The 22,926-nt window shown below is 37.9% G+C and overlaps 6 protein-coding genes across 7 annotated transcripts; 2 read left to right on the forward strand and 4 right to left on the reverse strand.

The window, feature by feature from the left end:
• Nucleotides 1-2,906: 2,906 nt before the first annotated feature.
• LOC9313719 (uncharacterized protein At3g49140) lies at nucleotides 2,907-6,735 on the reverse strand. The gene is made up of 11 exons (XM_021026007.1): nucleotides 6,579-6,735; nucleotides 6,371-6,467; nucleotides 5,788-6,007; nucleotides 5,388-5,490; nucleotides 5,232-5,299; nucleotides 4,770-4,910; nucleotides 4,484-4,654; nucleotides 4,033-4,341; nucleotides 3,686-3,838; nucleotides 3,469-3,564; nucleotides 2,907-3,368 (listed from the first exon to the last, which is right to left on the reverse strand). Exons 1-11 carry the CDS (start codon nucleotides 6,640-6,642, stop codon nucleotides 3,282-3,284), a joined length of 1,509 nt encoding a protein of 502 aa, XP_020881666.1. The 5' UTR covers nucleotides 6,643-6,735; the 3' UTR covers nucleotides 2,907-3,281.
• A 59-nt stretch (nucleotides 6,736-6,794) lies between these two features.
• Nucleotides 6,795-9,013, reverse strand: LOC110228443 (putative pentatricopeptide repeat-containing protein At3g49142). The gene has a single exon (XM_021026006.1). The coding sequence runs from the start codon at nucleotides 8,923-8,925 to the stop codon at nucleotides 6,868-6,870; it is 2,058 nt and encodes a 685-aa protein (XP_020881665.1). The 5' UTR covers nucleotides 8,926-9,013; the 3' UTR covers nucleotides 6,795-6,867.
• A 184-nt stretch (nucleotides 9,014-9,197) lies between these two features.
• Nucleotides 9,198-10,665, forward strand: LOC9313720 (putative F-box/LRR-repeat protein At3g49150). Its single transcript, XM_021026014.1, has 3 exons — nucleotides 9,198-9,290; nucleotides 9,669-10,095; nucleotides 10,307-10,665. Exons 2-3 carry the CDS (start codon nucleotides 9,689-9,691, stop codon nucleotides 10,410-10,412), a joined length of 513 nt encoding a protein of 170 aa, XP_020881673.1. The 5' UTR covers nucleotides 9,198-9,290; nucleotides 9,669-9,688; the 3' UTR covers nucleotides 10,413-10,665.
• Nucleotides 10,666-12,765: 2,100 nt separating this feature from the next.
• Nucleotides 12,766-14,604, forward strand: LOC9312021. Its single transcript, XM_021026010.1, has 8 exons — nucleotides 12,766-12,982; nucleotides 13,159-13,224; nucleotides 13,324-13,382; nucleotides 13,631-13,727; nucleotides 13,798-13,914; nucleotides 14,013-14,132; nucleotides 14,206-14,260; nucleotides 14,373-14,604. Exons 1-8 carry the CDS (start codon nucleotides 12,980-12,982, stop codon nucleotides 14,486-14,488), a joined length of 633 nt encoding a protein of 210 aa, XP_020881669.1. The 5' UTR covers nucleotides 12,766-12,979; the 3' UTR covers nucleotides 14,489-14,604.
• A 1,507-nt stretch (nucleotides 14,605-16,111) lies between these two features.
• LOC9313721 (plastidial pyruvate kinase 4, chloroplastic) lies at nucleotides 16,112-19,533 on the reverse strand. Of its 2 annotated transcripts, XM_021026720.1 has the most exons (5): nucleotides 19,428-19,533; nucleotides 19,005-19,070; nucleotides 18,287-18,714; nucleotides 16,595-18,199; nucleotides 16,112-16,515 (listed from the first exon to the last, which is right to left on the reverse strand). In XM_021026720.1, the coding sequence occupies exons 2-5, from the start codon at nucleotides 19,065-19,067 to the stop codon at nucleotides 16,398-16,400; spliced, it is 2,214 nt and encodes a 737-aa protein (XP_020882379.1). In that variant the 5' UTR covers nucleotides 19,068-19,070; nucleotides 19,428-19,533; the 3' UTR covers nucleotides 16,112-16,397. The 2 variants fall into 2 exon arrangements, with proteins under 2 accessions (XP_020882379.1, XP_020882380.1); XM_021026721.1 differs by lacking the exon at nucleotides 19,005-19,070.
• Nucleotides 19,534-20,746: 1,213 nt separating this feature from the next.
• On the reverse strand, nucleotides 20,747-22,861 carry LOC9313722 (probable polygalacturonase). The gene is made up of 5 exons (XM_021024240.1): nucleotides 22,809-22,861; nucleotides 22,357-22,716; nucleotides 22,141-22,243; nucleotides 21,806-22,054; nucleotides 20,747-21,508 (listed from the first exon to the last, which is right to left on the reverse strand). Exons 1-5 carry the CDS (start codon nucleotides 22,839-22,841, stop codon nucleotides 20,820-20,822), a joined length of 1,434 nt encoding a protein of 477 aa, XP_020879899.1. The 5' UTR covers nucleotides 22,842-22,861; the 3' UTR covers nucleotides 20,747-20,819.
• Nucleotides 22,862-22,926: the final 65 nt, after the last annotated feature.

Raw genomic sequence — 22,926 nt, forward strand, 5'->3', positions numbered from 1 at the left:
GTGGAATGGGGAACCATTGGGCTAAGATATGTAGGACTCCCAAACATCGTTGTGACCTCTATTAAGAGAGTGTAAAAAGGAAGAATCCTAAAGCCCATTTGGTCTATAAAGATGGTAAACATGATCAAGATAGTCTAATGGAGTATGAAAATTCTGATTGCCTAAAAGAATCAAGTTGATAAATCTGAATTCGACATCAAAACCTCTATGTTTTCTTTGCCGTTTTATGTGTTCATTAATTGTTATCTCCTTGAATTTATTTGATATTATTTTATGTTTAAAACATGATTCTTGTCCATATTAGAAATGGCTGAGGACAAGAACATATTTGTGGTGGATAGTGGATCAAGCCACACAATTTTGAAAGACAAGAGATATTTCCTAAATCTAACATTGAAAAATGCCAATATTAGCACCATAGCGGGTATAGCTAGTCTTATTGAGGGCCACGGTCAAGCCCATATTCTTTTACCTAAGGGCACGCATCTTGAAATAAGCGATGCCCTATATTCACCCAGCTCGAAGAGGAGCTTATTAAGTTTCAAAGATATAAGATTGAATGGTTTCCATATTGAAACAAAGGGTGAAGGGAACAAAGAATTCCTAAATATAATTGAGATCACCCAAGGACATAAGAAAGTCCTAGAGACTATACCCGCATTATCCACTGGTCTCTACTATGCTAAAATCGATATGATCGAAGCTAATATGGCAATGAACAAAGAGTTCATCGAGAAATTCACTTTATGGCATGACCGGCTTGGCCATCCGGGTCATAGTATGATGTGTAAGCTTATGATAAATTCAAGGGGGCACACCCTAAAAGAGAAAAGAGTTATCCCTAAGAATCTCACGTGTGAAGCATGTTCACAAGGGAAACTCATTATAAGGCCATCACCGGCTAAGGTAAATAAAGAGACCTTAAACTTTCTGGAAAGGATACAAGGGGATATATGTGGACCAATACACCCACCATGTGGGACATTTAGATATTACATGGTCCTCATTGATGCATCGACAAGATGGTCGCATGTTTGTTTATTATCCTCTAGAAACCAAGCGTTTGCTAGGTTGTTGGCCCAGATCATAAGACTGAGAGCCCATTTTCCAGATTTTCCGCTTAAGACTATACGTCTAGATAATGCCGGTGAATTCACGTCCCAAGCGTTTAATGACTACTGTATGTCCATGGGGGTAAGTGTGGAACATCCCGTGGCACATGTACATACACAGAATGGATTAGCGGAATCTTTCATTAAACGAATCCAATTGATAGCTCGACCATTACTCATGAGGTCGGAGCTTCCAGTAGCCGCTTGGGGACACGATGTTTTACATGCATCAGAGCTTATACGCATAAAGCCATCTAGTGAACATAAATATTCACCATCCCAATTACTCATGGGTCATGAGCCAGACATATCCCATCTAAAGATTTTCGGGTGTGCCGTATATGTACCGATTGCTCCACCACATAGAACAAAGATGGGACCTCAAAGGAGGATGGGAATATATGTTGGATTTGATTCTCCCACCATTATTAAGTATCTAGAGCCAACTACGGGTGATCTATTTAAGGCTAGATACGCGGATTGTCATTTTAATGAATTCGAATTTTCTACTTTAGGTGGAGAGACGAACAAGCTGGTCGAAGAAATATCATGGAATCAAACATCCTTAAATTGGCAAGATCCTCGGACTCTGGCATGTGAATCAGAGGTCCATAAGATAATAAATTTGCAAAAGCTAGCTAATGAATTGCCGGATTCCTTTGTTGACCCAAAGAAAGTTACAAAATCGTACATACCAGCTTGTAATGCACCAGTACGTATTGATGTCCAAAAGGGAATCAATGAAGTTGCTACCGAGTCTAACGCACGTAAGAAACGTGGTAGACCAATAGGTTCCAAAGATAAAAATCCTCGAGAATCAAAGAAAGGTGCAATAGGAAACGAGGTTAAGGAAACCATAGACATGGCCGCGGCAGACCCTAAGGAACCGAATAGAGAGATTTGGGACGCCAATCCTCATGGTCCTGAAGGGATAGATAATAATGAGATCTCAATAAATTATATCATGTCTGGAATAAAATGGAACCGCAAAGATATCGACATCGATGAAATGTTTGCATATAAGGTAGCACTTGAAATGAATGAGGATCATGAACCCACGTCTATATTAGAGTGCACTCAAAGATCAGATTGGCTAAAGTGGAAAGAAGCCATAAATGTGGAGTTAAGTTCATTAAAGAAGCCATAGGCCCCATTTTCTGAAATTTTCAGATTTAATCTCAATTTTTAAATTTTATCTATTTATTTTTACAAAAATAGGCCCCAGTTTCTTAAAATTTTAAGATTTGGTCTCAAGTTTTAATTTCTTCTATAAAATCCATCGAAAAAAAAAAAAAATTGTATTGGGCCTTATAATACACAGGGCCGGTACTGGTTGTATGAGATGAGATAGTCCTGTGACAGAGACATATGTTGAGAATTTTGACTATTTGGTGTAGATAGAATGCCCTTTTACAAGGCCGATTTCGGTTTTGAGAACCTCGGTTTGGGTCGCGGATGATTCTATTGACAAGACGCAGGTGAAGGAATTGAACCGTGGTTTACATTACCTCAAGACGATAAGATTGCGTTCGAACATGATGAGGAGTTGCTAGCTTTTGCATCTACCGAAGCGTGTCACGGATCACGGTTATGTACTTATGTTTATGCAATAATAAGTTGGTTAAAGAAAAATAATTATGTAATATTTGAGATGTTGTGTACCGTATTTGTGGGTGATCGCAGTAAGCTTAAATTGATACCACAAGTAATAACTCTCCTGCATTGCGTTTTAAGATGGTTTTGGTTTGAAAATTTTAGTTATTGTCACTCTTGAGGCATTGTTTTCAGCTTGACAACATTCATACGCTTTAGTCATTCATTTTTCGAACAAGATAGTTCAGAGAAATATCAGATCGGAGGTCTAGTTTAAGGGGATTTTAGCGTAAGCAAGCATTTTCTAAAGAATGGGTTGAAACTTCAATGCCCAATTTGTGCAGAGTAACCCACAAACTTGAGAACAATTTTAACAAGAAATTACAGCGTTCAAAAATCAATTGAAAAATTGCTTGAAGCCACAGATCTTACTCTTTTGCTTAGATCTCCAAGAACTTGTTCATATTTGTTCCAAAAACATACTGATTTGCTTGTTTGGATTTTGGTTCATGGAACTGTTTTCTCTGCGCAGCGTCACAGAAGATTACTACAGCATCAACAATCCTTCTGACTTGCTCATTTCGGTTTCGGTTGCGTCGCCTGGTTCGTTGTCGGGAATAATAGTTCTCTAATTTGTCCCTCTGCATTTTCTTCTGATGTTGCCTGCAAGAGTTTTGATTGGCAAGATATGTTAGCACGGTTTCTTAAAATATTATAGATCAGGAACAAGATCTTAAAAGATCGAAGGAAAGAACTGATGTACCCTTGTCGAGAATGCAAACCGCAATGACTCAATCTTTGCTCCTGCGCAAAGCCTGAGGTCAAAACCTAAGGAATCTATCCCAATCAGCTTCACTTCCTGCAACCAAAAAAGGAATTACGGTCTATCATCTACTCATCCACAGCCAAAACCTACAGAAATATCCTGTTGAATTCCAGTTCATAACTAGAGCTTCTAGATTTAAGTTGCAGCTGTTTACCTCTGCTAGAATACCATTATGTCTCCAACACAGAGATTTGAGGGCTTCAGTTAGTTTATCACCAGATTCTTCTAAACGGCTTATGATTTTAGCTGATGCATGAGCAATAGCATCAGGTTGTGCTTTTCTGACATCTTCCACCTCAACTTCAGTCTGTTCCCAAAAGTTAAAAAGATACTAGTAAGGATAAGCTTGCAACAAAAAGAAGATTCTAGATAAGAAGTGAAGCTTGAAAACGAGGTTCATGCGATTTGACAATTCTGAAACAAAACAAGAACAAGCCTAACACAGTTTTCCAGATATGCGACAATAGTTAGATAGAAAAGTTGAAAAGCTTTGTTGCAAACCTGATCCCCTTGTGCTGTAATAAGCTGAATTCTAATCATCTCCAGCTTGTAAAATGCCACCACAGTTCTTTCTTTTTCACCCTGCGACGAATCTATGTCAGATTCTTCATCACCAGCCTTACTAATGTCTGCAAGCTTTTCTTCTAAGTTTTCTGCATCCTTGTTTCTGTTTGTACTTGTAGAATTACTATCAGCAAGTTTCTTTTGGATATCTGAATAATCTTCCACTAAGATATGACTCAGAAGTCCCTGGATAGCAAGGCCAGCAGATGGCTGATCCATCCAATCAACAGGATCATTTGAAGCAACCTAAATTTGACAACAAACAAAATGTCTTAAAAGTTAACCTCAGTCATTCTCTTTTAGCCTCAGGTTTGAAAATGATCTTGAATATCATTTTTCTAAAGAATCACAACACATTTTTTTAATGAATTTAAGGCTAAAAGCCAACCTCAGTCATTCTCTTTGCAAAAAACATGGGATGGCAACTCCTCATTGTTTCCAAATTTGCCCAGTCTCCCAGCGATTCATCGGAATCAGAATCATCATCATCATCATCATCATCATCATCCTCATCATCATCGTCGTCTTCATCTTCATCCTCTAGAACAGCAACCCATTCCTGAAGTCAAGAAAACGGTTGCTAGTGAAGCATGCTAAGACATGGCAAAAGTATTACTCTTATAGAGTTCTTTAGTGACTCAATATAAAAGATGAAATAAAAAAATTTGTTAAACCTCCTCATCTTCGTCTTCTCCTGTATCCTCACTGTCATCCTCTCCACTTTCATCATCTTCAGTTTCAAAGTCACTATCAGAAAGACCCATCAGCTCCATTTCCTTGATCATCTCCATCGTATCAAAACCAACTATAACTTGCTGCAATGCATCCATAACATCTTAGAGGTTAGTACAGAATAAGGTCAAGAAAAAACAACACAGAGCAGTATAGTCAGATATAATCAAGAGAAACATATTGAAGCTAGAAGGCTGCATATTGATGCATGCATGTGCGTTTCAGTTTAAAATAATGGTGAATTAACAAAAAATAAAACGTCAGAAGATAGATGCTTTAGCTACTGTAACAGAAAAAAGAACAGATCTCTCATCCGACAAAGCTTAGATTTGAAACACTTGGAACATTCCCAATTTGGTTATACATATAATGTAAATAGGATATGCATGTCTTGTGAAACATACCACATAATTATTTTCAGAAGTAACGGACTGCATGACATCCTCATCCTCCTTTACTTGAAAGTACAAATCTGCAGGGCATTAGGGTGGTTACATCGTGACGATGTTAAGGTAGATTAAATAATGACAGAAACTAAGGATGATTAAATTTTATCTTACTTCCATTCTGATCTGTTATGTAAGGTATATCTGGCCAGAGAATATTCTCATGAACTCCATCACCAATTGAACCTGTAAGCATCAGGGTTCCTTTATTGTTCACCTGGACAAGACACACTACGGGAAATGTTAGATGCCCAAAAACGGATCATGGACAAAAATGCAGACTTACGTAGACTATGTCAAGAAAAACAATTTCTCTACCTAAGAGGATTCTATAGAGGACTACTGAAAATTGATAGATGAATATTGAAACTACCCATATATAGGAGCTAGCAAAACTACTAAACACTAACATGTGACTGCAACAATGCATGTAACATAAGGTATTGGACCATTGGCACAACAATGCTTTCACCAAAAAAGTAGCTTATGCTGATTGAAAGACGCAATATAACACCTCAATGATGGTTCTAGTAGTTTCTGCAGGTGAAAGCCTGGAATCTTCGGCATTCTGTGGCAAAGAGGCTCTTATTTCTTCTGAAGGATGATACCTTGACTTCCCAGTTTGCTTTCCTGGATCTGAAGCTGAATCTACGTACTCGGCTGTGGCTTGCGTTCGATTCTTCCTCAGGTGTTTTCTAGTTAAATAGTCACTGTTGTACTTCAGAAATCCACTCCTAGAAAAGTGCATATATGAATGTGAGAATTTACATATATGAAGAAAACCAAAATATACAGAATCTGTAATATCCGAGCAAAATTTAAAAAGAATCGATCTTTTACTGGTGGTTCCACGGCTCACTAAAGAAGCATCTAACTTAGTGCTCTATCTCTATATAATCATATAATCAAGAAACATCCACTTCACACTAAATTCAACATTCACAGCTGACAAGAAACATATTGCACTCGTAGTATACACTAAGCACTCAAATACTAGAATCTATCCACCTGACGAAACTAAAACTCTCAACAAGTCAATCTCTAAACTATTTTGCAATTTAATGACGGAACAAAGTCATTCTATCAGTATTCAGTACCCATCAATATGGTTGAGACGTTGAGGCTGAAAAACGCGGCGGGACGCATAATGGAAGCAGTTTCCTCCCTCCTCCGAGCTCGGTGCACTACGATACTCTGCAAATTTAGCATGAGACGAATGAACAAAGACTCAATAAAGAGGGAATTGAAGAACTGAACATAAATTCTGCTATTAATCAATATAACAGAGAGAGAAATAGAGCTTACGGAGTAACGCCGTTGACGAGCAAAATCCGGTGGAGAGACGGATGGCCATAACCGACTCAATCATCGGTAAAACTACTACTATCTCTAACCTCTCGCTCTCTCTATCTCTGAGCTCAGAAGCTGGACAAGGATTTGCAGATTAGGCTATCTATTTGCTGAATTTTCCTTACCATTGATGACGTGTCATATTCTCATTCGTCGAAACCCAACAAGATATTGTCTAAAAAGTGTAACTTTCACTATCATCAAAACGCTGCGTTTTTCGTAATGTTACATTTTTAATTTTGGTTCACCAATAGTCACCACAAGAGCAAACACCAAACCGAAACACATGAAATCTATTAGTGTCCCTGATAATGATCTCTCGAGAAGTTATCTGTGAGATAAGCTTAGCTGCAACATGACAATCTCCACATATCCTAAGATTCTTCGTTATTCTTATCGCATTATTACTATCTTCTTCTTCTGTGTTCATCAGAGCAAACACTATGGCTAATTTCTCACTGTGAACAGCTAAATGCGTCTCTTTATCTTCTTCTTCTACATCGTGAAGTGCTGATTCTGAATCAGGAACATAACCTAACTCTTTCATTTTCTTTACTAAAACATCCAGCTCTCTGTAGATCTCAGCGGATTGCGGGTGTGACCTGTCGCCTACTAAGAATGTATGAATTATTCTGTTCACCTCAACATTGCTTGCTCCGGGATTCTTCTTTAACCCTTTGCTCTTCATTATGTTTCTGATGTTAGTCACTTCTTCCCATCTTCCAGCCTTTGCGTAAATGTTAGAAAGCAATACGTAGTAACCCGATTGCTCTGGTGCTAACTGGAAAAGTTTATCAGCTGCTAGTAGACCGATATCTGTATTGGAATGCACTCTGCAAGCTCCTAATAACGCTCCCCAAACTCTCTCGTTTGGTTCCATTGGCATTTCTTGTATGAATTTGTAGGCTTCTTTCACTTTCCCGGCTCGGCCAAGAAGATCCACCATACAAGCCAAATGCTCTAACCTAGGAGTGATCTTGTAATGATCTGTCATGAGTTTGAAACAACTCCTACCTTCTTCTAGTAATCCTGCGTGGCTACAAGCAGCGAGCGTTGTGACAAACGCAATTGAATCAGGGACGAGACCCGAATCTTGCATTTTCGAAAACAATGCCACTGCGTCACAGCCTCTTCCGCTGAATCCATAAGCTGAAATCATAGCTGTCCAAGACACAACATCACGTGACTTCATGTTCTCAAACACATCTCTCGCTCTGTCTAAACATCCGCATTTCGCATACATATCAATCAGTGCATTCTCTAACAACAGATTCGGTATCAGCTTCTTTCTCTCAATGTATCCATGGATTTTCTTACCAAGAGACAGAGCAGATGTATCTCCACAAGCAGGTAACACACTTGTGATCGAGACTGCATCAGGTTCGAACCCATCAGCCTCCATTCCGGAATACAACTCCACGGCTTCAACAGGCATCGCGTTTTTCATATACACACCGATCATCACATTCCATGAAACCAAACTCTTTTTCCCCATTTTAAAAAACATATCTTTAACATACATAACGTTTTCAGTTGTAGTGTTACTCACTGCTGGTAACAGACTAGCCATGGTGCCAGCATCGTGGCTTATCTTCACAGATTCCATTTCCCTACAAACTTCCAAAGCATCATCAAATCTCTGATTTTGCGCATACCCAGCAACTAACGAGTTCCAAGAGACCACATCTCTCCTAGACATCTCATCAAGTACAAGCCTTGCTTCAGATAAAAATCCACACTTTCCATACATAGAAACTAAACCATTCCCAACAAACAAAGTCGAAGAGAGCCCAACTTTTGTAGCAGACCCATGAATTTTCTTCCCAATGACAATATTCCCAGAGCAAGAACATGCCTTTAGAACACACGGGAAAGTGTAATGATCAGGTTTAACATGACAACTACACATCGTCCCAAACACTTGAATACCTTCACGGTAAAACCCATTATTAACATAGCTTCTGATCATAACATTAATGATAATTACGTTTCTCTCAGGAATTTCGTCGAACACCTTGCGTGCTGTTGCCACATCTTTTAGAGAAGCATAAGCTCTCATAAGTTTAACGCCTAGAGAAGAATTGTAGCGTAGATCTTCTGAAATGATTCTGGAGTGGACTGTTCTAAGCGTTTTGAGATCTGGGTAAGTGTCAAGTACCTGACCAAGCATGAAAGCTGTCTCCTTTGGTGAATTTTTTTGATCAAGTTCCAGTTTGGGTACGGAAGAAGTTACTTTTCGAGTTTGAAATTTTCTGAATTCCGGAAAATGGAGAAGACGGAGATCGACATTGATGCGTTTCATGAGCTTTGAAATCAAACCTCATCACCATCATCAACGGTATATAGCGATCGACCAGCAACGGTAAAAAACTAAAAATGTTTGTGAGTAAGCCGGTTATAGAGGTTCAACCATCATATATAATTAAACCGGATCAGACCGGTCTCATTAATTTTGTCTGTTTTTTTTTTTCTTTTTGCAATTTTGTCGTCTTCTTCAGTGTGTACAATCTGTTTCAACTTTCAACCATCAAGAAAACATGAGTTTGAATCTCCCATTAAATATAGGCTCAATGAGTTCGTTTGCTCACGAAGAAAACCCTAGCTCCCAGACTCCAGTTTTTCCCACGGTTCTGTTCTTCCGTCGCCGTGTAAAAAAATTCTGATCAGGTTTGTCTCTCTGTTTCATCATTTACCTTGTTTTGATCATAATGGGTGCTCTAACATTCTCGTGTTTATTCTCTCTTTTTTGGGTTCTGCGTTTCTCAATTTAGAAAAAAGTGAGCTAGTGTTTGGTTTATAGTGTTTTCTCTAAGCTCTGTTCTTTAAGCTCTCTGTTTTGGTTAAGTTATGGTTGTCAACTTGTGATTGATAATAATCTCTGTAATTTTTCTGTGGGATTATAGGAGATATTTGAAGCATATCTTATAATCTTTCATTTATTAAAAGATTCGTATTATGTTAGTTTACAAACATGAACCACTTATCTTTTTCCTTACCTTGATCATCTTTCTGTTACCAATATCACTAGTCTTTTACTGTTTACAGGGTTTTGAGTAGATTCTGTAATGGCCTTGAGACGCACTTTATCCCTCAGATCCTTGTTCAATGCTCGCTGCTACCAACCATCCTATAGCGGTATCATTCTTCATGATAATGTTCATGAAAAGAAGCCAAATTACGGCTCTCCGCTTCATCAGAGATCCTTTAGCAGCTCCATTCTCTCTCAGCAACTCAGAAGCTCTTCTTCACATTTGTCTCTATGCACTCCTTTTGGTGTCTCTATCCATCATCGCTCTATGTCGACTTCTCATGTTCCAGGCTCAGATGATTCTTGCAATGTAAGTGAAGTTGCAGGAACTCCGATAGATTCGGTGATGGAAAATGTGGCTTCCCAGGATTGGTCATACTCATACAATTTCGACATTGTTAAGGCATTAATTGAAACACTGCACTCTTACACAGGCTTAAACTGGTAAGACAACAATTGATAAGCTCTTTTGCTATGTTTTGATCAACTTGCAAGTTATGGTTACACTTGTCAATCATGTCGTCTTTGGAAGGTTGTATTGGAGAAATACAGTCTAGAATGTTGTCTGACATGTATTCTTCCATATCTAAAATGACCATTCGTTTTTTTAAATCATCTCTGTGTTTTCATATATAATTGTTGGGTGTGATTGCAGGTGGGCTTCCATTGTTCTTGCCACCCTTTTGATTCGAGGAGTTACAATTCCGCTCATGATTGATAACGAAAGATGGAGGTCAAGGATTATGGTATTGAAACATTGAACATAGTGCTTATGTAAAGACAGCTCAGATTTGAAATAAAAAATAACTCTCGAGAGAATTTTCCTTTCTTGATAACTATTGAGTGCTTGGATTCTATTTATAGCTATCAGGCAATGCATGAACCTAACTAAATGTGTGGCTTTTGATGCAAGAGTATTTATGGAAGACAATAATATTATCGCATCTTGCTTGTGCTACATGCATATTTAGCTTACCTTTATCATATCTTATCACCATCCATATCACTATTTGATCTTGTAGATGCTAGGAATACACTCTACAGCATCAATGGAGACTAAGGATCCAGCTGCTCTTGCTGAACATCGGATAGAGTTTGACAAGTTGCTGAAGAAGTAAGAATCTTTTTACTTCTTTTCTACAACCTGTTTATTGATTTCTTTGGGTTATTCTTCTAACTACCGCAACATTACTATTTCGAAAATTGCTGGCAAATTGAAACTTATGTCACTAACTCGACTTCATATCCTTAAAATACAGAAGAAAAAAATGTATCCGCTCTCTCTAGTGGTTCTGTAGCTATTACAGGATTCTAAAAGATTTATCCTTAGAGTAGTTATCAGACTCTGGTTGAGTCTAGGTTATCTTGAGAAGTTTGTTTTGGTCTACCTTAAGTAGAAGAACAAAAGTTGAGTGTTTGAAAAGAAGTTGAGTTTGTATTTAGAAAAAGTCGATGATACCTCTATCATAATCCAGAAAGTCAACCATCTTCATAATCTGTTTAGGCATGTGCTTCTTTTCCTATCTCATCCCCAGTAATTCTTGCTTCCAGATTAGTAACATGACAGAGGAAGTAGCATCCTTCAAAACAGGCGGTGTTCTTTGGTTCACTGATCTTACAACGCATGATACATCATTAATCTTTCCACTTCTAACATGGTTGACTTTCTGGATTATGATAGAGGTATCAATAGCACTGTTTTCGATATAACCAAGTATATCTTATCTTGTGGTTGGTTCTGATAAAATTCTCATCACAGTACGATGCAACGGTAGGCCTTGAAGGCGCAATGATCCCCAAAAAGCTGACCCGGATTATGGTCATACCTATGTTTGTTGTGGCAATAATGGTTTCAAAGGTGAAGTTAGGATTTTCACCAAATGAGGAATATGATAAATCTCATAAAGGATCTTAAAAGTAGTTAATTTTGTGTAAGTTGCATTGCAGGGTGTACATTGCTATTTGATGAGTTGCATGATGTTCTCCATTGCGTATATGCTCGGTGAGTTTTCAAATCTTATGGGATTGGTTAGGTTCGTGGGGGTTACTGTTGATGTTGCTATTTCTTAAATATCTCTCTGTGTGCAGTGATTCGCCGTCCGGCAGTGATGAAGCATTATGGCATTCCAGAGGTTCCTGAATATGTGATGACAATGCTTTTCAAGAGGATTTGGGGAAAATGGCTTTAAGGGACCTGAAGAAGATATCAAAAAGATAGACGACAAATGAGTTATGTCTCTCGAGCAACCAAAAACCCATAGTAGTAGTCGTATTTGATGCTAAGCTTCTCAACGTTACGGTTTTAATAAGAGAATAATTTTGATTTAAGTGTAAAGATGTCAATTACCTCACAAGAAAATCCAACGGTCATAGCGTGATGATGCATCACAAACGATGGCGGGAACGATGACGTGGCATTTTTTTTTTCTTTCTTCCTTGCAAATTTGTCGTCTCCTTCAGTGCAAAAGTCATGAAATTGTACATTTTGTTTTCACCCAGCCAAAAAGTATGAGCTTGAATCTCCCATTGAATGGAGCCTCTGTGAGCCCACAAAAACCCTAACTTTCATTTCTCCCTTCGTTGCCGTTGTAACTTTTCGATCAGAGACTTTTCTCCAAGCTCTCTGTTGTATCTTTAATCAGTGTCTGATCCCAAATCACTAATCTTTTAAGTATTTTACAGGGTTTTTTGAGTGGATTCTGTAATGGCTTTGAGACGTACTTTGTCCCTCAGATCCTTGTTTAGTGCTAGTTGCTACAAACCATCTTGTAGCTCTATCATTTATCGTGAACAGAAGCTAAATTACGACACTTTTCTTCATCAGAGATCTTTTACCAGCTCGATGATTCTCTCTCAGCAGCATCTGATGAGAAGCTCTTCACTTTTGTCTCTATGCACTCCTTTTGGTGTCTCTATCTATCATAGATCTATGTCGACTTCACGTTTTCCAGGCTCAGATTTGAATAAGAATTACTCAGTGCTGCAAGATGTGGCTTCAAATATCACTGTTGTCGATAAAGTTGTCGATGCTGCTCACCAGTTTGTTTTTTTTGGTAAAATGCTCACCAGTTTGTTGACAAGGTGCATTCTTTCACAGAATTTAACTGGTAAAAAGGCTAAATTACTTCTCTTCCTTTGTATCTAAAGCCAAAATGTGTGTGTTTTGTGTGTGTTGGGATCCATTTTCTTGTTACTAGAGATGCTGTTTTTACATGTTGTGTATTGATGTGTGATTGCAGGTGGATTTCCCTTGTTCTTAGCGCCTTATTAGTTATTACTTCCACTAGTGACAAGTCTGCTCAGTTTTATCACCTCCTTGTCCAGGATTATGGTATGGAAAAGGCTTTCACTCTCATTGAACAATAGCTATTTGTTCCTGTTTTATTCACAACCATCGAGTTTTAGCCTATTATAGACATGTGAATGAGGATACTTATTATCAGGAACCTAAAACTATGGATAGCTTGAAAGTGATTCTGTGATTTCTGAGCAAATTTCCTTGTGCAGATCTACTATCTGATCACGAAGACGCTATCGAGACTCGCGAGAGTATGTTTGGATATAAAGGATCAGGTACCACAATTTTGCTGCTCTGGAAATCCTCTGTTTTGCTAGCATGTCTTAACCCAAAACCTTCCTCATTTCTCTACTCCATTTTCTTTTTTTACTCAGGGAGGAGATGTAACTGTTGTTACTACAAGTCATAAAGAATTCGACAATTCGGTGACTGAGTAAGCATCTTTTTACCTCTCTCAAGTGTCTGATAGACTCTACGCTCGTCGTGCCTTTAATACTTATTTATTAACCAAACCCACCGACTTGCCTCCCTTCGCCAACTGATACTTCTTCTTCTTTCTGCTACAACCTTACAACATTTATGTTTACTGATTTGTATTATGGTACACCTGCATTCAAGTTTGTTTCATTGTATCTTGCTCCCAATATTGGCTTAATTCTGGTATTGCTTGCGGCAATGCAGGTATGGTGGTGAAGATATAATTAACTGTTCTACTTCAGCCTTCTCTTTAGCGAGAAATGTTTTACAGCCTTGGCTCTATCCCTGGCTGGGAATAACAGTAAGTTACATTAATGCTTCATAGTCTGTTAGAGGAATGTGTTTTCTTCATATTTTCAGAATGGTTTCAGGAGAAAATAGCATCCTTCACAGTAGACAGTGCGTTTCTCCCTGATGATCTTGCAAGTCCATATGCACTAAGGATGTTTCCAGTTCTAACAGTATTCTACCACTTGATTGGTCTGGAGGTAATCATTTTTTTCAATCTGACAATTATGTAAACAGAAAGTATATCTATCTTTTTTGTGGTTGTTCTGATCAAATTGTTCAATGTTGAGCATCTCAGTGTTTTGGAATACTAAGCATCGTAGGCTTCACAACCCTTGGAAAGCGAGTCCCTGAGGCCCGGATTTTCGCTCGTTTTCTGGCCATTCCGGTGGTCCTTTTGGGAATGGTTTTGTCTAAGGTGATGTCATATGATTTTTCACCATGACTATGATAAATCTCAGAACACATTTGATAATTCTTATAAGTTGCAGGCGGCACAATGCTATTTCAAGACTTGCTCGATGTTCTCCCCTGCGTCTATGTACTGTGAGTCTCTCAATGAACAGTCATGAGTTTATTATACATGCGCTCTTCCACTATTATTCACCAATGCTAAATTTGTTGCTATCTCTCTCTCTTTCTGTCTTTGTGTATGTAGTGCTTCTATGGTGCCTTCGAGAGCGGAAGCAGTATTTGCTGAATGCAAATGCATCCAATGCGGTTCCAACGGGGTCTCTGTACTTAATAGTTTTTTTCCTTAAAAAGATAGCCTGATGAGATCTTTATGGATATCACGCAATGCGTATAAACATGTTTTTATCTTAACAACATGGTAGATTTCCACTAACATAATGATCACTATAAATGCAAATACAAACCAAATTAGTGCTGAGAAGATCCTAATACACATAGGGTGAGAAAATCAAGCAGCCAGAGAGCTTCAGCCTTCAACTTGACCATCATCATCGACTGGAGTTCTTGTCTCAGACACTTAGTGGCAGCTCTAGTAAGCTTTGGACAGTTCTGGACACCAAATTGTCTCAGGTTTGGAAGAGTAGGAGGGTTCCAAATTGTCTCAATTTTGTGATTATCATGATTGAAAGTCATTTTAGAGTTTTCAGACCTTAAGGATGCTTTTCACACAAATCAATTGTGTTGAAGCTTTGTGCAACAATCGCGAGAGGATGCAAAAAAACAAAAAATTGGGTAAAGATATCATGAGGGATCAAAAACTGTTATAAAATAAAAACTTTCCGATCATTTGTATTCTTAATAATCACGACTCTGAGTATCTGAGGGACAACAGTGCTCATTGGTAGAGCCCCACGGTGTCAAGGATTATGGTATGGAAAAAGGCTTTCACTGTCACTAAACAAAATCTGAACAATAGATATATGTTCCTGTTTTAATCACAACCTATCATGGACATGTAATTGAGGATAGTTGTTATCAGGCGATGCATGAACCTTATCTCTCGGTCGGAATAACAGTAATTATTTACATTAATGTTTCATAGTCTGTTTAGGAAATGTGTATTCTTCATTTCTTTTTAGTATGGCTTCAGGAGAAAGTAGCGTTTGTTCCATGACCATGATTTTACAAGTCCATATGCACTAAGCATGTTTCCAGTTATACCAGTATTCCAACACTTGTTTGGTCTCGAGGTAAAACTTGTTTTTGATCTGACTATGAATAACGTTCTATATGTTGTTCTTGTTGTTCTGATCAAATCCTTTAATGTCGAGTATCATAGTGTGTTGGAATACTAAGCATTGTAGGCTTAACAACCCTTGGAAAGTGATACCCTGAGGCCCGGATTGTAGCCCGTTTTCTGGCCATTACGGTGGTCCTTTTGGGAATTGTTTTGTCTAAGGTGACCTCATATGATTTTTAACCATGACTATGGTAAATCTCACAACACATTTGATGATTCTTATTACCTTTTTTTCTTATAATTTGCATTCAGGCGGCACAGTTCTATTTCAAGACTTGCACGATGTTCTCCCTTGCGGCTATGTACTGTGAGTCTTTCAATGGACAATCTTGGGTTTATTATACCTGTGGTTGATCCAATGTTGTTAACTATATTTTTATGTGTTGTATATACCAAATTTGTGGGTTGCTAAAAGTTTGCTCTCTCTGTCTCTATATGTTGCAGTGCTTCAATGGTGCCGTCGCTTACGGGAGCATTATTTGTTGCATGCAAATGCATCCAGTGCAGTTCCAACGGAGTCTTCTCTTTGCTTGAAGTAGCAAAAAAGTATTTGTACATTCGAGATTCCTAGATATTTGGCTAATGCTCTACAAGAGAGGACATTAAAATGGTCAAAATCGTTTTTGTTTCTTTTTCTTAAACAGTAGCCTGATGAGATCATATGATGTTAGGCCTTTCTATAGGATCATCAAATTGGAAACACTGTATAATAAGATGGGAAAACAAGAGTGAAAAAGCTAAATCCTTCGATCTTACAATCTCTATTATCATCAGTATTAACCTGTTCATATCCTAAATACATTTATTTCCCTAAAAGCTTTTTTCCTTATAGAACCTATAACAGGCTAGAGATTCCAGTGCAGAACCGTCATTGTGAACCGACCGGTCTAAATCATGACACCCACTTTCACAGAAGCTGAGATACAGAATTTACAAGCCAACAACAAGTTCTGTTTTTAGTGAGAAGTATCAATGGAGATTTTCAGAGTCTGGTTTCTTGTAGATAAGCTTGGTATGAAGAATAGTATCCAACATCGAAACAGCTTCAACGATATTCTTGCCTTTGTTCAACATCACACAGCTCGCCCTGCATATTTTCAAAATCCAAAATTAGACAAAGAAACTGTAAGTTTTACCAAAATCATGTTTGGAGCAAAATATTTGACCTTTTGGCATTTGAAGCATCTGTGATCTCAGCTCGAGTTGGAACACCGGATTTCACGAGTGATTCAAGAACCTGAGTTGCCATAATTACCGGTACACGAGCAGCTTTACAGATAGCTATAATCTCTTCCTGTATATTAGCCAATCTCTCCCATCCACACTCCACCGCAAGATCGCCTCGAGCTATCATAACTCCTAAAGGATTCGAACACTTCATTGCTTCTAATAGAATCAAGGACATATTCTTGAATCCACTTTCCGTTTCAATCTTTAAAACAATACCAAGATCATCTAGTTTCCTTTTCTTCAACTCTTGTCGAAGAACAGTAATATCATGGACATCGCGTATAAAAGAAATGCCAACCATGTCCGCATGTGAAGCTACAAATTCAAGATCTTTGATGTCTTTTGATGTTAAGCCTTTAAAACGGATATCGCTCTGCGGTATGTTAATGGACTTCTCTGATCCTAGTTTTGTACCTTTTGGACCAGCATGAGTGATGGAGACAATTACCTCTGAAGGGCTTGATCCTTTTATTACTCCCCATACTTTTCCATCATCAAAACCAATGGTTTCACCAGGCTTGACTGAATCAAACAAATAACCGGAAGGACAAGTTAACCTATGAGCTCCTGGAACAGTTACAGATGGTTCATCGAGCGATCCTTCTCGGGGTATGACAAGTAAATCTCCAACTTTAAGCCTTACAAAAGATTCCTTGGGAGGAACATCTACTACTCGTCCAACCAAACGTCTCCCTTTCTTTCCCTTAGCGCTTAACTCAGTTCCAGACTCTATATAAGCAGTGTCGAAACATTCAGCCACAAACCCGGTACTGGAGAAAACGGGAAACTCTTTTGAGATTTTAAGTCTCCTCTTTCTTCCTCTAGCGTCAAATAGTTTTATAGAATCACCAATTTGGAGACCAGCAAGAAAATTTTGGTCTTGGACCGATATAGTAGCATCGGGAAAAATGTGAGTAGGCGGTTCTGTTCCTGTGAGGCAGAGCCATACCACAGCAGGAGAAACAATATTTCCATAAGCATCTTTTTTTGGTGAAACTTTCATCACACAGGGACCAGGTTTTAAGGTACCAGTTCTGAGTTTTGGTCCCGCTAAATCCATATGAACGCGGCATGGCATCTCTAGCATCTGAGAAGTTCTTCTTACTCTTTTGATGATCTCACCCCAAATGCTTGGATCTCCATGTGCACAGTTTATGCGGATAATGGATGTTCCAGCCTTAAGAATATCGGTTATAAATGTTTCACCCAAAGTTGCTTCTTCACCAACAGTTACCATGATATGAGTACTTCTTCCTTCACGAAGTTTACCAAGTAATGACTCTTTGTATGATAATACCCTCCCTTTATCTTTCTTCTTAGTACTTTTTCCCTTGGGATATGCATTAGTCCAAGACTCCGTCACAGCGTTTTGATCGTTCATCAACAGATTAATAGATGCGTTAAGGCGGGCTAGAACATCGAGATTGTTGTTGTCTAAACTTGACAGACCAAGAGAAGCAAGATGGTTGTTCAGCTGCTCAATGTCCAGGGACCTCAAAGCCATATAATGAACTAAGTTTGTTGCACATTCCAGATATTTACTGCAAGAGACGGTGTTACGAAATTAGGCTATAGCAAATCCGAAGACTTAGTAGTAATGCAAACTATATATAAAATGGTTAACAGACCTGTCACATAAGTGTAGCTGAGAAGAGTTCCACTTCTCTGCTGCTAATAGATGTGACCGAAGAGCATTTAGTTTTTCGATAACACTAGCCACATTATTGTCCCCATTGCTTCCAGAGAGGTGTGCTTCTGACTGGAGATGAGAAACCTCAACTTTAGACTGTGGAAAATCAAAACTCCAGGTACATTCTGTGGAGGTATTATCACCAAAGGTAGCTTCCAATCTGCTGAAACTTTCAGCTTCTCCTTCACCGCGCGCTGAGGCAAAAGCTACGATTCTCGGAATAGGAAGTTTCATCTGATTAAGTGATAATGAAGAACTAGTCTTCCTATGTTGGTTGTTCATGTGAGACCTGCTGGTGAAGCAAAGGATCTTGTCTCTCAGCAAGTGACTTGAATCAATTCCTACCATATCGACTAATTGGATCACCTGAGAAACAAACCGTAAAGAGAAACTGTTATAGAGTTAAGAATCCGGAACCAGAATATTAAAAAAAAAAAAAACACTCTCTATGAGAAGAAACTAACAAGACTTGGTCATCTTCATCTCTATATATATAAATAAAACGTAAAAGCAAACACCGTAGGGAATAAGGAAATAGAAACCCTAAAAAAGTTTTTAAAACAAAAAGGAAATTATCATAATGTCTCAAAGAAATGGAAACTAGAGGAGACAATTTCAATAATGAGCTTGACCAGCTTGATCATAGTGTTACTCACATTGTTGGAATGTGCTGTGCTGAGATTTGTGAAGGAAGTAGCAGAACTTGTATACAAAGCCATGATCTGTTTTCATGATAGTGATCCAAAAAGAGATTGATCAATTTCAATATTTGGTTAAATTCAAAAGCTACAATGTTTAATTGGTTGGAAGATACTAAGGAATAAAAACCTAGGCATAACCACAAAGGCAAGAAACGAAACATGTAACGCAAATTCCAAGTTGGTGAAAGGACCAAAACAAGCCTACCAAAAATCAAAATCCAGGAAACAAAGTAACAAACCATGGATGTGTTCGTTCATTCATATATAATCATATCTAAGCAAATCAATTTCCAACACTACTGGTATTGAGACAATTTCTCGAAGGAAATATCAACCAAAATCCCGATAGGACAAGAAGCATGAATGCATGAGAAATACCTTTGTTATATGGAGAAGTGCTTCGTTCAAATTATCTCTTCGTTCTCGTCCTGAGGAGAAGAAGAAGACAAGACAGATTTTTCAACGAAGAAGAAGAAAGAATGAGGATGATGATGAATTTTATCAAAGGAAAAAAAAAAAAGTGTGGTTAAGGATAAAAAGGGAGTGTGGCGAGCGCGTGTCAGATTCATCATCTTGTGGAATCTAGTTACACGGACGGACGGAGGCTGAAAGGTCCATTAAACAACGACGTCGTTTTCGTTTTTAACCTATTCAGACAAAAGTCCCAAAGATAGAAAAAAAGAGACCGGTCCATTCGGTTTAACCAAACCAATTCCGTCAAAACAGATTGATTTGGTTTAACTATTCAAACAGTAAAACTTGTTTGGTAAATGTTTAAATTATTTTCATGTCTGGGAAAGTAGTACCGAAATTTTTTCTACTTTAATCTTGAATTTCATGTTCAGACAAATTTTAAAGGAAGAAAAGAATGTTCAGATAATTCAAGACCGAAATTGCGCCTATGAGAAAATGGGATTAGGCCGTGCATGGCTTCAAAAGAAGCTTTTTGTTTCCGACGGTAAAAATTATACAATTTTATTCAGACATGTCTAAAACTATATAAATTCTCCACATATATGTTGAAATACACAAACTTACTATAAAGTAAAAAACTATACAATTCTTTTGTTTCCGAGGGTAAAAATTATACACTTCTATTCATAAAACTAGCCTAAAATTAGATAAACTCGTTTATGAATATATGAACCACGTTAACTGACCATTTTAAATTTTCAATATATAACTTTAACCACATCAAGAACAAAAAAAAAAAAGACGTGGAAGCCCCTTTGGCCCATTGGCTGACTAAGCATTAATTAATGCTTCTACACCAAGAGGTCTGGGGTTCGAGTCCTAGATACTGCGATTTATTAACAAATTTGCAGATTAATGGAGGCAAGTGTGCAAGAGATCTCTAGCGATGTACAATTATAGCCGTTCGCCAGGATTCTACGCAGAGAGGGAAGTATCGTCAGGTCGTGGTCATTGAAGGTGTGTCCATCAAGCATGAAGAAGGAAGTGTCGTAGGCGTGGATTTAATAAGGGTCGGAAAGAATTGTTCGTCGTAGAATCGTCTATGTAACAAGTTCTCATAATTTGCAATAAATAATAAATCTATACGGCAAAAAAAAACAAAAAAAAAGGATAAGAACGGCTAAGTTTCCTTAATTCGATTTTGTAAAATTTGACACATTATTATTAAATTACATTTTATTGAAAAATTGATTCAAAATTATTTTGTTGGATGTTTATTACTATAAAGTTTGTGAAAATTATTAGCGGATTTTTAAACTGAAGAATGAACATAAATCTGTACAAAGTTACAAACACTTAAGCATAACATTTGTTCAACACAACACTCTCAATAGGAATCTTATCTGTCGGAAAATCACAATCCATCGTAGTTCCCTTATCCGGCAACAAACTGCACGGCTCCGGTTTAACCCTACTAGTAACTCCGGAGACATCCGTACAGTTCCACTGCAGCTTCTTCGGGTCCGGTGACAAAGCTATAGTCACATTGGACATGCATAAACCTGTAAAAGGGTCGTTCTTGATCCCTTCAAGCTTCGCCGAAATCGTAACGTTTTCTGCCGTCATGTCACGGTAATTGATATTGCTAATCTCCGGCAACGCCTTAGGATCAAATCCGCCTACGGGATGCAATTTATACGAACCGGTCATCCAGAAAACGTATTTCATTGTCTTCATTGTAAATCTCCTAGCGAAAATGTTTTTAACGTAACCGCCACGCCCCACAGCGGTTTTGATTCGGATAGCGGATTGCGTGTTGATTAGAGTCACGTCTTCGATTCTAACATCTTTGATTCCTCCGGACATTTCACTCCCAATGGCAATACCTGCGCTGTCGGGAGAAATGCAAGTGAGACGTCTAATGGATAGCTGTTGTGTTGGCATTCCCGTGGCGATCCCGAATTGGTCGATTCCACTTTTGACGGCAATGCAATCGTCTCCGGAGACTACGGAGCAGTCTTCTATTAGTGTGTTCGTGCAAGAATCTATGGAAGCAACATGAGTGTTAAACCAAGTGTAGACATGTCGTATGACTATCTTAGAGTACAACACTGGATTAATTTGTGTTATTAAGATAGCAATACGATTTTTTTTTGTTAAAAATACATTATGATTAGTTCATTTAGAATCTAGAAAATCGTTATATCATACCGAAATAAATTTATTTCGATTTACTATTAGGATTGGTTAAGTAGCATTAGTTTCTGTGTTTGATTTAGTGGTATGTTTTTTGTCAACTAGAAGCCATATATCATAATGTATAGATAGAAGACATAGCATACCAGGGTTGATTCCATCGGTGTTAGGAGAGTCGATAGGAGCAACGATTTTAATATCTTTAACGATGACATTATTGCAATAAACAGGATGAATGTTCCACATTGGAGAGTCGATCAAATTGATATTCGAGATTTGGACGTTTTCGGAGAAGATGATTTCGATCAACAAAGGTCTTGATATCGACTTGAAACCACCACTTCGATACTTCACCCACCATGATTTCCCTTGTCCATTAATCGTTCCTTTGTTACCTAATCAATAAATTTGATCTTATAAATACATTTTGATTCAATCTCATATCCCATCAAACGATTTTAATGATTTTTGTTGTGCTTACCGGTGATAACAACATCAGTTAGGTTACTTCCGTATATTAAACTAGTAAACCTTGCCTCTCCGTATGACGGCAAAGGCGGAATCATAGGATATTCAGATTCATCCTGTTTGTTCAAACCAAAATAAAACCAAATATGATTTTCAAATTGAATTGTTAATCATTATTATGTACATTTATATATAGTACTATAACTAAAATTTTGAACGTATATATTACCTGAGAAGCAAGAATAGTTGCACCTTGCTGAATAAACAAAGTAAAATGGCTTGTGAGGTTGAAACTTCCGGTGAGCCAATTCCCCGGCGGTACAATGAGTTGGACTCCACCGTCAACCGCCTTTGTAGTAAGCTTGGTTATTGCTTCTCTAAACGCTTTCGTGTTTGAGGTTTTTCCATCTCCAATAGCTCCAAAATCCGTCAAAACCGCTCTGTGTTTTCGACAATTCAACGCCAGATATTCAATCCCCTTATTGCTTTCAATGCTTGTTGATCCCACATTGTTTTGAATGCGGGATTCCATAATCGAAAAACCGGATATTGCTAATAACACAAATATCCAAAAACTTGTCTGAATCATCTGTAAGAAAATATATGAATCTTATTTATTCAAAAATGAGACAAGAACGGTATCACTATTTGGCAGAGAAAAAATAACAACTGAATCATTACCTTAAAATTCGAGAGTTCAAGAGAAAACTCCATTTACAAGACGAAGAATCAAGACAGGTAAAATCTGATCTACATAAACGGTCAATCCCATGAATTTATAGATTGTGTATTGATTTAC

Source organism: Arabidopsis lyrata (genome assembly GCF_000004255.2).
Source record: "Arabidopsis lyrata subsp. lyrata unplaced genomic scaffold ARALYscaffold_5, whole genome shotgun sequence".
In the NCBI taxonomy this organism is placed as follows: domain Eukaryota; kingdom Viridiplantae; phylum Streptophyta; class Magnoliopsida; order Brassicales; family Brassicaceae; genus Arabidopsis; species Arabidopsis lyrata.